This window comes from Diabrotica virgifera, chromosome 7 (assembly GCF_917563875.1).
Source record: "Diabrotica virgifera virgifera chromosome 7, PGI_DIABVI_V3a".
NCBI lineage: Eukaryota > Metazoa > Arthropoda > Insecta > Coleoptera > Chrysomelidae > Diabrotica > Diabrotica virgifera.
Genome location: NC_065449.1, coordinates 196,064,028 through 196,079,608, shown reverse-complemented (window position 1 = coordinate 196,079,608; position 15,581 = coordinate 196,064,028). Strand labels below are relative to the sequence as shown.

Sequence of the window (15,581 nt, the reverse complement as noted above, 5' to 3'; positions counted from 1 at the left end):
TGTTTCTCCAAGACGTTGGGCTTCGATTTGCTTTCTTTGTGTAACTGTCTAGAACACGTGTATAATTTTTCTATGGATCAAAGTTTCAAAGGCTTCGATCGTACTTCTATCGATTTTTTTGAGAGTCCATGTTTCAGCTGTGTATATAGCAATGAGAAAAATAAAGCGTTGACCAATCTGAACTTTTGCTTGTAAGTATTCCTCGTTATTTTTCCGTCTTTTTATATTTAAATTAATTTTGCTGTTGCGGTTCTGCCATTGCTAGTCTACACTTGATTTCTGAGGAGGTATCGCTATGGTTGGTTAGCAGGGAATCCAAGTTTACAGATATTATGTCTACTACTTTGAAATTTGCTACTTGGTGTATGTGCGGTAGATTATTATTTGTCATGTTTACGATCGATTATATTGTCATTATTTTACTATTATTATATACATATTTTTCATTTTTTAGTCGACGAACCCTGTGAACTTGGATGTGATGGACTGAGTTTTTGTACGAACTTCAACAATAAACCTACAGAACTATTTAGAGCCTGTACTTCTCAAGCTGATGAAGCAGCCAGAAATGATGTTGCCCTGTGGCAAATGCAAAATAATATTTCATTGGGTAAATATACTTATTTACTTATCAATTAACTATTGTCTAAAATCCAGTCTAAAATTATTAATGTTGTTAGTATTGTCTGAAACTTATTTAACTTTGTGTTTTAAATTTTAAATTTAAAATTAAGAAGAAGAGTTACATAAAAACTAAATTGGTGACGGAGGAAAAGTCTAAGTAACTTTCGAAGATTATCGTATCTACTTATTAACCCTAGAAGGACCAACGAGGGTTAAAAAGTATCCACAACATTGCATTACATCCGATTTTCAAAATAACTTTGTTCCTCCTAAAAATCTCAAATAATTAGTAGATGTCGGCGTACTACTGCCCTATCAGACGGCATAATTAGCATTTCTATAATTTAATTCATTTCCTCATACTTTTATAAAAACTTAACAGTGAACTATAATAATCCCCTTGAATACCTTCAACACCATCCCAAAATGGAAAGGGACGATATCATTCATGTGTCAAATTAGCAAAATCTAAAAGAAAAAAGGCCAATAAGTGGGCAAAAACAACCATAGTTCGTTCAAAATGCAAGTATGTATGCGGTAGGCACAGCAAGAAGTCAAAAATGTTTCTGTATCCTACGATGATGCCAATTCCACTGAAGCCGAAGACTCCGGGTAAATTATAAATTCGTATTTTTTAACTGTTCCAATAATGTCTAAGAATAATATATGTAAAAGTGTTATTTTTCAATTAGTTTAAATAAAGAAGCACGTTTTTGATTAATTTATGTGTGGACATTTATTGACCCTCCTTGGTCCTCGCCGTTTCTACTAAAAGGTTGGTCCTGCGAGGGTTAATGTGGGAGTCAACGAAATCTATGGAGAAGATAATGTCTTACCACAGCTGAAAAGTGCTATAATGAGAAGGTTTTAACTTCTGGAGCATATTTTCGAATAAAGGTATGCAAAGGTAAGGGTTTACGAAGTAAACCCAGAATTACGTGGAAGAAAGAAGATAACAAACATGAAAATAATAGAATCGACAAAATCATTCAAAGACAAATAAAAAAAGTCAAAGAAAATGAGTAAATGAACACTACAAGGACATAGAAACACTTGAAAGAACAACAAATTAATAATAGATAAAATAAGAAGAAGCAAAAATATGGTAAACCAACATATCCGAATGTTTTGCTGATGATTGAGACCCAATAAAACAATTAGATGACGAGTTGGACGTACCTGATGCACTTAAGAAAGAAGAATAAGAAAAATCAATTAAAGCTTTGGAAGAAACTCAAAATAGAAAAACGGCTGGTCTAGATGATGATGAAGTTCTAAAATTATTCGGCGAGGAAAGTATTAATGTGAAATCAAATTTGGTTTCATCATCATCATTGGCTCTACAACACATGATGAGTCTTGGCCTGTTCCAGAATCAGCTTCCATTCCTTCCTATCCTTCGCCTTGGTTTTGGTTTAGCAAATTTGGTTTAGGAAAGTAAATATTGATGCAAAAAGTCTCGATCAGCAGAGAAATGTCACGCATATTTTATATGTAGATTATGAGAAGGCATTTGATAACATGAAGCACAACAAACCTGTTGGGACCGTGCAAATTCGGAAGAGCGACACCTGGTTTCATAGCTCGGCAACATTTTTAGTACTTTTAATTGTATTGGCCAATTATATTAGTCCTGGTTACTGGATAATTGTGAAGGCCATAGCCCAAAAAAGAATAAGAAGAAAAAGTAAGATTAAGGTTATGTTATTAAAAGGTAAACATTGTACTACAAGCAAAATACCATTAATTAAATTCAATTTAATAATTGCACATCATATCAATATTGTGGACCAACATATAATTTTTACAATTTATAACACATCATTTGAAAATCTCATTTTCTTCAATGACAGTAGGTATGAAATAAACGTCAATTTGACAATTTCAATTAACAATATGAATTATTTAAGAAATATATGTTAAGAAAGTTGCAAGATTTGTCCGCTATACGCGCACGATCGTTTCTCGTATCCCCTCCAAGTACTTGCACGCAGCGAATAAATCTACTCAAACAGACAGGCCTATATACTGTCGCCACTCCTGTTTAATTTATCCTCGGGAGTCCTTAGAATATTATATAAATAGGAATAAAAATGAACAGAGAACCTATTAACACCCACCGACGTGCTGACGACACGGTCCTCCTTGCCAATGACAGGAAAAGCTGAAGTTCTTAATAAATAAAGCCAAGAGTATAAGTCAAAACTATGATCTTAAAATAAATGTAAAGAAAACAACTCATGGTCATCAGCAAATGTGATATCCACAATACCAGAGTACGAAAATCAGTACATAGAATCATAGAAAAAGTAAAAAGATTTAAGTATTTGAGAAGCTTTGGCTTTGGGAAGCGGTAGCAAAATATGAAATAGGAACAGAAACGTGTGCCCGTAAAAATCATTGGTTTTCAGTTAACATCATCGGAAAAGTCAACCACGTAACGTCTGGATTGTTTTGAGATGTGGTTGTACAGGCGGTTATTGAAAATACCGTACATCGACAGAGTATCAAATGATCGAGAGTTCGAAGAAATGCATAAAGATAAGGCACTATTGACAACAGTTAAGCGAAGAACAGAAGCTTATATTGGCTATATCTTTAGAAACGATAAGTATGGACGAAAGGCGTTTTCTTGGCTGGGAATTGGTTCGACACCAATGGCTCGACATCAGGAAGGCCAGTATAATTATACGATTGGCACAAGATAGAGAAGAATTCCAATTGATGGTCATCTTCGATGAGGAGAGGGCACACGAAGAAGAAGATATATAGAAAACGATATCCGGAAAATGCCAAATTGAGACGAATTAAAAAGCGTGATTCGGGATGTGAACTCTATAAGGACCGTCAAGGTTTTAAAAGATACACCTGGAAGACATAAATGGACTCTAGTTTTTCGCTAATTGGGGATAATAACATTGGTAAGTCTCAAACAAACTGGAAGACGTAAAGACACACCTTTTAGCCATGTTTCCAAATACCCTTATAGTTGCTATTTTATTTACAGTGGGTAAATGGACATTTATGACAAAAACATTTTTAGCACCAGGACTCACTCTTCCCCTAAAATCCACTACAAAATGCTCACCTAATATCTGGAAAGCAGTAGCATGTACTCTTCAAATAAAACCATGTTCAAGGACATCACATGCGAATCAACTATGTCGAGACGTCTGCTTGGACATACTCTCACAATGTGTCGATTGGACTAGAGTTTCTCCAGTTCATTCTCCGGAGTCAATTTGCGAAAGTCTGTCTCCAGAGGATCCTGACGATTCCTGTGTAAGGTTACAGACGTATTTGAATCCGTCTTCTTATAAGTCATCTAGAATTACTGGCCAGGTGTTTAGTCCCTGTAAAGGAAACCCTTGTGAAGCAGATGAAGTTTGTTTAATCAATAGAAACTGTATTCATGGTATTAACTGCAAGCCCTACCTTTGTAGACCTGGATGTAAACTGGGTAAGTAGTATTATACATTTTCTTACTCATGTTACTTCTATAAACAAATTAAAAAAAAAAAAATAAACTGATATGGATGTTTAGCATGAATGGAAATAAAATCAGGAATATCATGTTTAAATGTATCGTTACATAGCTCAGTAAAGGGTTAAAAAAGCATATTTATTATAATCTTCTTTTCTTCTTCTTTTTCTTCCTTCTTTTTCTTCTTTTTTTTTCATACGTTAGGTCTGTTGCCTGTGTTTACTTGGTAGTCTTATTTGTGATTCAAAAGACTAGCTCTTGGCATCTCTTTTGTGGTCTTCCTGGAACCTTCTCCCATTAACTTTTCCATCTCTATGTTTTTAGACGCACTTCGTTGAATTCAGATGCATTCAACAGAATGCATCCTTGTCTCACTCCTCTATCTATGGAGACTGCCTCTGTCAATTGGTCATCCACATTAATGTTGGCAGTTCGGTTGCAATATAAATTATATTTGATTCTCAAGTCTCTATCATCTAATCCCGCTTCTTTCAAGATGGTTATGAGCTTATTATGTTTCACCCTATCAAATGCCTTTTTGTAGTCGATAAAAAATAAATATCTACGTTACAGTTGATTTCTCTGCACTTCCGCATAAGCACTTCAACAGCGAATAGAGCCTCTTGGGTGCCTAAGGAATCGCAGAATCCAAACTATGTCTACGATACTTGTTCTGCACATATATATTATATGATACATTTTGTACCTATTCTGCTGAGTAGGGGAGTGCATATAGATTTTCACTTTGGAAAAAATCAAACAAGATAAAACTTTTTATAATTTCATTAAGAAATGTTTAATAAACAACATATCAAAAAGTTCTACTCGAGAAGTGGGTGCTTCATTTTTTATTAAACAAATGAACTACGAAATTAGATGTTTTTTTAAATAACTCCGAAAATAAAAATTTAAAAAAACTGACTTGACCATTGAAAAATTCAGAAATTTTTACAAAAAAAAATCTTATATAAAGAATTTTCTAAAATTAAATCTGTATCTTCTATAATGTTTTATTTATAACGCTAAAGGCACCCTTCTCACAAACATTGGCGCACTGTAAACTAACGTACGGCTAAGTGCACGGTTGAGTTATTTTAATGTAACTCTTTAACTAATGGATAAAATGAAATTTTACAAATTGAACATGAAAGAAGAATAAATAAGCTATCTTATGGTTATAATAGAAAGAAACAAAATGTATGGGCATAAGTACGGTGTGGGCGGAAATTGAGCCTTACATGAATTTTGTTTAAAAATGATTTAAAAATGTGTAACTAATACAATTTTTCTTATAAAACTCTCAATTTTGCACAACTTACCTTTAAAGCATCTTACTAAATGATTTTTGATTAAAAAAAAACCTCAAAAATTTAATTCAAATGATATGAGTCTCAAAAAATGTAATTTTTGAAATTTTCGTAGTGTTATAGGATTATCACCAATTTAAGACGGTATTACTCAAGTTTGAACAGATCTATTACAGTTTTATAAGTGCTTTGTTAAAGCTTAGGATGTGATCTTTAAAATGAACTACATTATTTTACTTTAGCAATGAAATAAACTATTTCTTTTTAAGAAAATTAAGAAAGATAACAAAAATGTACCTAATACAAAAACCGAAAATTACCAGCTAAAAAAATGTTTATACAAAGTGATCAAAACTTGTTTCTGTAAAACTTACCTAAAATACATTTAATAATAAGCTTCAACAATAATAAATGTTCAGCAAAAAATATTTTTTTAGCTCTTATACAGTATGTCTGCGTAACTTGGAACCTATTGATAACTTTTTTATTATCAGTTTTACGAAAAAAAGTTATTCCTTATAAAATACTCTGCATCGTATATAATCTAAGACGCAATCATCAAATATAAAATTTCATTAATGTTATACAGTTATACGAGGTATGTCCAAAAATATGAATTTCACTCAAGAGTAAAGTACCTTTACATTTCACAATATCGAAAATTGTTATTAAGGAAAGTTGTTTGGAATTAAAACATTTGTTTTAGTGTTCAATTGCATCCTTCTAATTAAAATATTGTGAATAATAAAGGCACTTAACTCTTAAGAAAAATTCATATTTTTACATACCTCGTATAAAATTAAAAAAGTTTGATATCTGATAGTTGTGTCTTAGATTTTATACCAGCGAGAATATTTTATGAAGAATAATTTTTTTTCGTAAAAGTGATAATAAAATAGTTATCATAATGATGATGAGTATCCGTAATTTAAGAAAAAATTTAATTTTTTTTTCGATTAGAATGATGTAATTGTATATTTACTTTACTCTTTAACAAAATTCATATTTTTGACATAACTCGTATAAAATTTATAAAATTTGATATATGATGGTTGAGTTTTAGATTTTTGACTATCCAGAACATTTTATTAAGAATAACTTTTTTCGTAAAATTGATAATAAAAAAAGATTTCCACGTGGTTCCTAGCTACGCAGACACACTATATAAGACCTTCTGTATAAGAATTTTCAAATTGTAATGCCATATCCGGATTCAGCATAATCAAAAACAAAATAGAATCATATTTGATCAAAGTAAAATAATGAATTTAACGATATTTTTAAAATTATTTATACAAAACAATTGTTATTGTTTAAACAATTAATAAACAATTAGCGGCCAAATCTGCGCGTAGTACTTTTTATTTTAACATGTACATATATAAACAAACAAAAAAAGTTTAAGAAAAATATAAGCTTGTTTGAATTTTTCCGAAACAATGTATGTTTTCGTTCTAATTGCACTCCCCTAGAGCAGCGTTTCTCAACCTTTTACCCTTTGCGACCCAATCTTCCATAATTATTTTCACCGCGCCCCCCCTCGTTCAATAATTTTGACAAAAAACAGTAAAATCTTACTTTTTAGTATTGAGTGCTCTTTATGATTATAACTCCTATTCAGTGTTCATGTGTATTTTATTTTTTATTTTGTCAGAAATTTGTTTTCCTTTGATTTTAGTAAATTAGTTAATGATGTTGGTGTATTTTTTTATATGCTCACGCCCCCCCATTACTAAAAGCGCGCCCCCCTAGGGGGCGCGCCCCACAGGTTGAGAATCGCTGCGCCTTGAGTGTCACTTTTAAAAAGTTTTAAGTAAGTGGCTCATTAGGCTAAATGTTCTGTAGTCCCTGCATGTTTTTGAATTTAATTTTTTTCTATAGTTACGAAGGTCGCAGCACATATAAATAATTACGTTTATTTTTATATTTTTAGGTGAAGTATCACCTTATATGGTACCAGATGGAACTTACGTCCGTGTTCCTACCCCAAACAGTCCGGAAGGTTGTGTCAAAATTTGTAAATGCAATAAAAACAAAATAGAAGAATACAAACGCCTACTCTGTTATCCATTGACACCCTGCCTTCTGGGAAACACTCAAGAGCCTCACGGGGCAATTTTCCACCAGGACTGTAACCAATGCAGTTGTTATGCAGGAGAAACGATATGCAGCAAGAAGCAGTGTGAAAGCACTAGTCTCAGCGGCAGAAACACTGCCTATACCACATTACCTTGTAATTGTCCTCCACATTACGTACCTGTCTGTGGAAGAAATGGAATTACTTATCCATCAACTTGTTTAGCAAAGTAAGTTTTTTATTGGTCAAAACTAAGACACATATTTTTGTTCACTTTCAAGTCCGGCGACACGACTCGCATGTTCACACTGTTTTCAATCAGGTGCCGCCGATACGACTACCGTGTTCACGTTTCAACAATTTTCCAATGACTGTATATAAGTGGCACATGAGACAAATATCTGATATTGGCCCGGAGTTGAAAGTGTTAAACAATATTTCTTTTTTGTGTAATCGTGTTAAAGCCTTTGTCCTTTGTCAGTATTTTAATGGTTGATACTTTTTTTTACAGATGTGCCGATTTAAATGATGCGGATATTGAGCATTACCCGTGTCAGAATCCCTGTAAGGCTAACTCATGTCCAGTTGGGCAAAAATGCGTTCCTGATCCTCAAGTATGTTTGAGTCTCATGCACAAACCGTGCAACCAATATGAGTGTAGTAAGTACCTATATTTTAAAATATTTACTTTATTTACTACTTACGAAAATTGTAAAATAACATCTTTTGTTGACAAAACTCTTAAGTTTACTATATTATTATCATAACAGCACCCTATATCCTATATGTTTTCATAGCAACGGTTAGATGTTTCTGCCTTTTCATGTATTTTGTTTTTTAATACTGTACACTTATCTGAAGTGTACACCATTGTTACAAAAAAACTGTACCTATACCTACACATCTATTGAATTTCGTTTTCTTCTTATGGTGCATATCCGTTACGGATGTTGAACATTTACCCATTAATGCCCAGAACTATTTATGCTTATTTTTTTTTTATTTCTGAAAATTTTATGTTCTAAAAGTCACAAAATTAACAAAAATATATGTTTAAAAAATGAAAAACTTCTTCTTTTGTCACAATTGGCTGTTGCGAAAACGCAACACTGGGCAGTTAGGATGTAATTTTTTTTTAATAATACGTTGTTTGGAATATTTTGTTAAATCGTATAAAAGAGTTTTAAATAAGCTGACATTAAAATAATATAAAAAAAATTTTGCGTATTGCTATGAAATTTAATAAAACATTTTTCATATAAGGCTACCTTACATTTAATACATTTTTATTAGTTGTTGAATGACAAAGGACGCACCGGGTTCGTTTTTCTTGGGTAGAAATAAGATGGCCAATGTTGTCGAATCAAATATCTTGTGTAATGTTGTTTATGGAATATTGAGATGAACCAGGTCTTCTGGGAGGAGTTTCGATCATCGTCAACAAGGCTTTGGCTATATTTCGACGAAACTGCAGCAAATCCATTTCGGGTTGTTCAGGGATAATGTGTCTCATTCTACGGTAAATTAGCCAAGCATTTTGTATAGAGACATCAAGACACCAGATAAAAAAAGGCCAGTAGCATTTATTAGATCTAATATTTGTTCTGTAATAGGCAACATTTTGATCCATCCGATCAGTTCCTCCCATATTTTCGTTATAATCGCGAATAAGACGTGGTTGTGTTACATTAATTTTTTTTGCTTTGGGCAAAGGAATATCTGTTCGCTTGATAAACTGGCGTGGTTTTATGGTAATTCGATGCCAAAGTAACTATGCTGTTGTCATTCCACCTACATAAAAGCACCTTAATTTTCTCGTCGTACCAATTTTCGTAAATTCCACGTACGGATTTTTTGAACGTTTCACTGAATGAACATTTTCTGTTCTATTTGATCGTCGGGTTCCTACGTAACCTATTCCCTTCGATGTTAAAAAATCAATTACTTTCATAGAGGTGAAATAATTATCAGCATATAAGAAATGAGGCATAACCCTATCGCATTGTATTTCAGGAATAAGTTGAGCAAACTGCAATATTATTCCACCTCCAAGGCCAAATTCTTTTTTGTATTAATTGGATTTTCCCTTGGCTCCTTGATAAATATTGAAATCTAAGAGGTAACAAGATTTCTGATTCCAACACCACGATTTATACCCAAAGCGTATGGGCTTGCCTTTTATATGTTGTTTCATACCATGACGCCCATAGTATGGTATCATGGCCTCGTCCACGCTAGATTCGGTTTCCCATACAGTGTATTCAGTAAATGATTTGCGGAGGCTTTCAAGGTACGTAGAAATTTTGTATGTTTTGTCTGAACGATCTATCTTTAGGTTATCGTTAAAATGGAGGAATCGCATAATGGTTTCAAATCAGTTACGACGCATATTACTTGAAATCAGTATATTTTTAACGTCATCAGATTCTTCCCAGTACATGCGTCTTCTTGGATTCGTGTTGTACCCACTAACTAGTAAAATCCCTATTCCCAGTTCTTCCCAGTACAAGCTTTTAACTCGTCTACTCCAATTTCTAAAGTAGTACCTTTTTGAAGAGCATAACGAACTGTCTCCTTTACAATATTTGTTAAAAGCTCTTCATTGAAAAAAAAATCAAAGATCTGTAAAGGAGTTAGTGGTCGTGAATAAAATGAAGAAGTGTATGTATTCCATTGAGTTTTTTTATGTGCAATATCCAAATAAAGGGAATTTTCATCTGGTAAATCTCCCTGAATCCATTTACATGATAGGAGAGTTACACTTTTTGCACTAATCTCAGTAGATGCCACTTGAATATCTTTAATTTCCCCATTTTGTGTCTCTATTTCTGTTTCCATCTCAACCTCTTCCGTATCCTATTCTTCCTGAACTTGTGTGACGCTTTGAAGATCTGGCTATTTTTCATATAGATTTATATTTTCTTCGTCGATCCTTCTTTCTTCTTGATGAATTACAGCTTCTGATTCCGCATCCAACATATTTTTGTTTAGGTTATTGAATGTTCCTCCACAGTCTTCATCTCCACTATCTTCAACAGTCAATTCAGTGGGGTCAGGAGGTGCTAGGAAAACATCTGCACTGGAAGCCGACTCCATAAGGTTCGATTCTTTTAGCATAGACATAATTTTATGTGCTCTTGATTCGTAAAAAACGATTAGGACGACTATTATTACTAGTACGACCGAAACTGGTCGAGCAAAGTTGATTTAACATCTTATTTCCACCTTCTAGAACAAAAATGATTTTATGTACTAATAATATGCCTTGTGCCCAGTGTTTCGAAAACGCAACACTGATAATTGGGCAGTTGTACCAACTAGGACAGACGAAATAATAGCACTTACTTGATAGATATATCTTTTTCAATGATTCAACAATACGTTGCTACCAAAAACCAAATTTTTATCCAGTTAATTTATACACAAACGACTTACTACTAACTAAAAACACGTGGTTACGGAAGTCAAAATTAACCTACAACTTTCAATACGCCATCTGTTAATAGAAACCTAAATTTGGCGACCAATTCCCACTACAACATACATAGGAAACTGTTGTGAAATAAATCTGAACCTTGACTGCCGGAATAAGTCATGTCATTTTCCAAAAGATGACGCCATAGGGGGTTATGTCAACTGTTGCGAAAACGCAACGCTGGGCATGAATGGGTTAACATGGCTGTTTTGGCAAAAAAATTCAAATACATACTGCATATTTTTCCAAAACAATAGGTTATTAAGTAATATTTGGTCTAATAGCCATATTTTAATCCAAATATCTTGATCCATTTTTAACTCACCCCGTATCCTGGCAACTCTTTAAGAATTTAAGTAAACAAAATCATAACTGTAAGTTATTTGGTATATTCTTGAATCTGATTCAACAGTTTTGATTTATTATATTATACCATGCCAAAAATATTTGAGTCAATTAAAATTTTATGAATGGAATGCATACAATCATTTTCCCAGTATTCATATATTCAATTTTTATCGTTCCTCTTAAGAGCGTATAGGCGCAAAATTTTGGACAAAAATGCTTTTTAAATGCATTAATTTTTTCGAATCCAGAGAAAACTAATATTAAGTACCTATTTTGAAAAATTTAAACGCAGAATGCAAGATTGCATTATTACCGAGGGCCGCGAAATTTCCTGAAAACTTCTACAATGTTTATTTTAATTTTTAATTTCAAACATCTCATTCAAAAGAAACTTGTTTTTTCTAAGGGACCTTTGGCCCTCGGTAATAATATAATCTTTCATTCTGCCTTTAAATATTTCAAAAATATTTATAGATTTCTCAGGATTCGAAAAAAACGAATGCATTTAAAAGAATTTGTCCGAAATTTTGCGTCTACGCTCGTAACGAAAGGCGATATTATTTCCTTGTATTGTAGCTTCTTTTTCTAATTTTTAAAAGTTTTTCTATTACATATAGTGTAACCAATTTTTTTTATTTTGAGCCATTTTTGAAATACTGCTACTGACCTCTACTAGATATTATACAAAACTTTCGAGTACTACTGACGTTATAATCTATTCATAGATGGCGCAAAAAGACGGTTCTGACATTATTCTACACTTTTTCAGAACTCAGTGTTAAACCTAAAGAAAGGCATAGGCCTAATATTTTCTCATTTTGCAATTTCTATTTATTGATTTTTTAACGTTTTTCTATTATAGTGTAGAATAAGTTAATTTTTTGTGTATCCTGAACCATTTTTTTGAATACTGCTGCCACCTGTTAGACACTATTCGAAACTTGGGATTCCTATTGACGCCAATAATTCATTCGTAGATGGCGCCAAAATATTGATTTGGTTGAAAGGCCTGATTTATTTAAAATCATGTTTTTTTAAATAACCTTTTTTGAGAACGATTTCCAGAGTGAAAATCGGAATGTTAAATATTACCTAATTAGTGAAAAATGTAATTTCATTACAATCAATTGTGGCTCCATCCCATATATTTAATCTAATATTTAACTTGCCACAAGAAAGTATAGTTTCAGAACTCTTCATGCCTCTCTCTTTCTGACTTCTGACACTTGTCTTTCAATAGTTCATAATCAGCCCATAGTCGTCCACTGCTGAACATAGGCCTCCTCGAAAAACTTCCATTCAGATCTATCTTGCGCTGCTGAAATCCAGTTGGTACAAATCCTCTTTAGTGTCGTCAGTCCATCTTGTGGGTGGTCTTCCCGGGTTTCCTCTATCCGCTCTCGGTCTCTTTTTGAGACCGAGACGGAGAGCTTTCAATAGTTATTTATTGTCAATTATATTTGCATATTTCATTATTATTTAGTAATAGTATAATAAGTATAATAAATTTACAGTTACTCGATCGTTATGGGGACCTATTGAGTTGTGAAGAGTAGGTTCTAAAACCAAAAAAAAGTTAAGTAAAGTTTTCCATAAAGTGGGGGACTTTCCATTTTTTAATTTAATTTTCCATGCTGTACTCTATTTTCTGAATATTTTTTGTATTTTGACGACAACGGTATCCGATTTGGACGTCGAAACGTTAATAAAATCATTTTTTTAGTAAAATTGTGGCTTACTTCCCATTAAAAATAGTTCATTTTTCATTTCCAACAATCGTATTTTCCGATTATAGGGCAATCTATCTATAATTAAAAAAAATGTCTCGCATAAAAGTTGCTTATTTTTACGTAAAAAATCCAAATCTGCAATTGAGGCGCCTATATGTATACCCACACCCCACATCCGTGGGGTTCGTGTTTGGTGCCATTCGATAGATTTTTCAAAAATATTGAATACGAGTGTTTTGCAATTCTTCCATCTGGTGTTCATTTCGCGAAATATCGCGTATTTCAAATTTAAAATTTACCCCCACCCCTCGCCGTAAGGTGTCATGTTTGGTATTTTTCGATAGATTTTTGAAAATTATTGAACACGTATTTTTTAGTTTTTCGATTGGACGTTCGTTTTGCGAAATATTCGCTTTTTTTTGTGAAACTTTGAAGACTCACTCATTTTCTTACTCAAATCGTCAGATTTTTGAAATATACACTGTTTTGCATGTACTTACTAACTTTCCTTATCTTAACCTGACGATTTCGAGTTTTTCTAAGGATAGATTTTTTTTCGGAGCCCCCTTAACGAACTCCCCTGTATTAAGACCCAACATATATATGGTAGAGGTACATTTACAGGGTACAAGTAGTACAAGGTTTCTCCCCATGTGATAATCTGATGCGCTCGAGTAACTGCTAAAATCCCTGCTTGGGCTCCCCTACTATAATTAGTAGTATTGAAATTAGTAGTACACATGATATGTGTGATATTAACTAAATTTTTATTTAATTGTTTTAGTAAATGGATCTTCTAACTGCTCATACCTTCCTAAGGATCCAGTATGTGATATCGACAATCAAGAATATGAAAACTCATGTCTTCTAGCACACCACAATGCCAAACTCGCTTACAGAGGCCGTTGTCTAACAAAATGTAAACATCGGTCACAAGTATGCGGATTTAATGGGAAAACCTACATTTCTGAATGTGCTGCATTCGCTGACATGGTGGCTGTCGACTATGAAGGACCATGTGTTGCAATGGGACTTATTACAAATATTAAATCCAAACAGTGTCTTGGAGTTAAATGTCCGGAATTACAAAATTCTAATTGTATAGGTAAGTCTACATTATTAATATTAGATGATAAAGCATATTTTCATTAAGGTGATCTATACTGTGTTATACCATTACGATTTGAAACAAGATCTAAAATCAATCAAATAAGGTGTAAGTGTTAATTCTATTTTTATTGCGTTTCTGTTACTTACTTATTGTACAATATAGATATGTAAATATATGAAATTATTAATATAATTTCAGAGTTTGTGGACTGTATGAGGTTTCAGTGGAAATTTAGAGAGGGATTATGACAAACAGAGAATATATTAAAAATTTATAAAAAGCTTACCAAGTCTTCTTTTGCTTTTCACTGCTCGCGTTTTGATGAAACACATGTTCCAGTTCACTGGCGGATTCGTACATGATTAAAGGTTGTTAACAGTTTAACCGTTATTTTATATCGGATTACGGTCTTATTTCGCGGAGAATTGTTACCAGAAAAAGCTAACACACGAGAGAGTTATTTAAACTTTTTGCTGCCCTTGGGGGTCAGCAGAGAAGAGTTCGAACCAGGAAATGTTAGAATATTTAGATTGTTAGAATAAAAACTCTTCCCAGAGACGGGTAAGAATCAATAGAGAGAATTACCTCTTTTGCAATGTCCAAGGATAATAATTTTCTGTATTGGTTAGATACTATTTGTCAGTGTTGGCTTAAGGTTATTTAAAACTAAGGATAGCGTTTTATTACGTTTTTGATTCTAAATTTCCTTGCTTCCAATCTATACCACTTCCATCTTAATAAGGAGATCCCTGGACATATAACTCATAACAAAGTATATCACTGATAAAATAGTTTTATTCAATTTTTTTAATAATATTTTCTTATTTGTTTTTGTAGGAATAACTCCACCTGGAGCTTGTTGCCCAATCTGCGGAGGAGCCATGCGTTTGCTTTATTCGAGGAAACAGATAGATCGGGCACTGTTCGCTCTACAAAATCATACTACCAAACCATTAAACCTCCGGTCTGTGTTGGAAGCATTGGAAAGACAAATTCAAGTTGCACAATGTACCTTAAAAGGTTACTTATCGGTTGAACTGGATATATTTGTCATCGTTCACAGCACAGAAAGGTAAAATAATTATTATATTTCCTACTAACGATCTTTCCTATTAAAACTGAGTGTTATTCAATAAAATTGAAACAGGGAAGGAGATTCCCGATAAGTGGAATCTATCATACATGTCGTCCATTTTCAAAAAAGGTGACAAAAGGTCAACAAATACCTATAGTAATATCAGTGTAATGTTTTCAATATCAAGAATTTGTTCCACAGTTATTAAAAGAAGGCAGCACATGAACTATTGTGGCCAGGGCCGGACTGGCTCCTAAAAAAGGCGCCAACCCAAATTCTAAAAAAGGCGCCAACCCAATCTCTAAACAAAGGCGCCAGACCCCCTTCTAAGCTTTTGCATCAAACTTTTT

General features: G+C 33.1%; 1 protein-coding gene across 1 annotated transcript in view; it reads left to right on the top strand.

Annotated features, from left to right (window-relative positions):
* LOC114332297 (reversion-inducing cysteine-rich protein with Kazal motifs) overlaps window positions 1-15,581 on the top strand; it is a 408,801-nt gene that overhangs the window by 373,464 nt on the left and 19,756 nt on the right. The window contains exons 9-14 of the mRNA XM_050656164.1: window positions 455-610; window positions 3,668-4,084; window positions 7,349-7,721; window positions 8,004-8,152; window positions 13,830-14,150; window positions 14,994-15,228. Coding sequence (XP_050512121.1) covers window positions 455-610; window positions 3,668-4,084; window positions 7,349-7,721; window positions 8,004-8,152; window positions 13,830-14,150; window positions 14,994-15,228 — 1,651 coding nt within the window. The remainder of the gene's footprint in view (window positions 1-454; window positions 611-3,667; window positions 4,085-7,348; window positions 7,722-8,003; window positions 8,153-13,829; window positions 14,151-14,993; window positions 15,229-15,581) is intronic.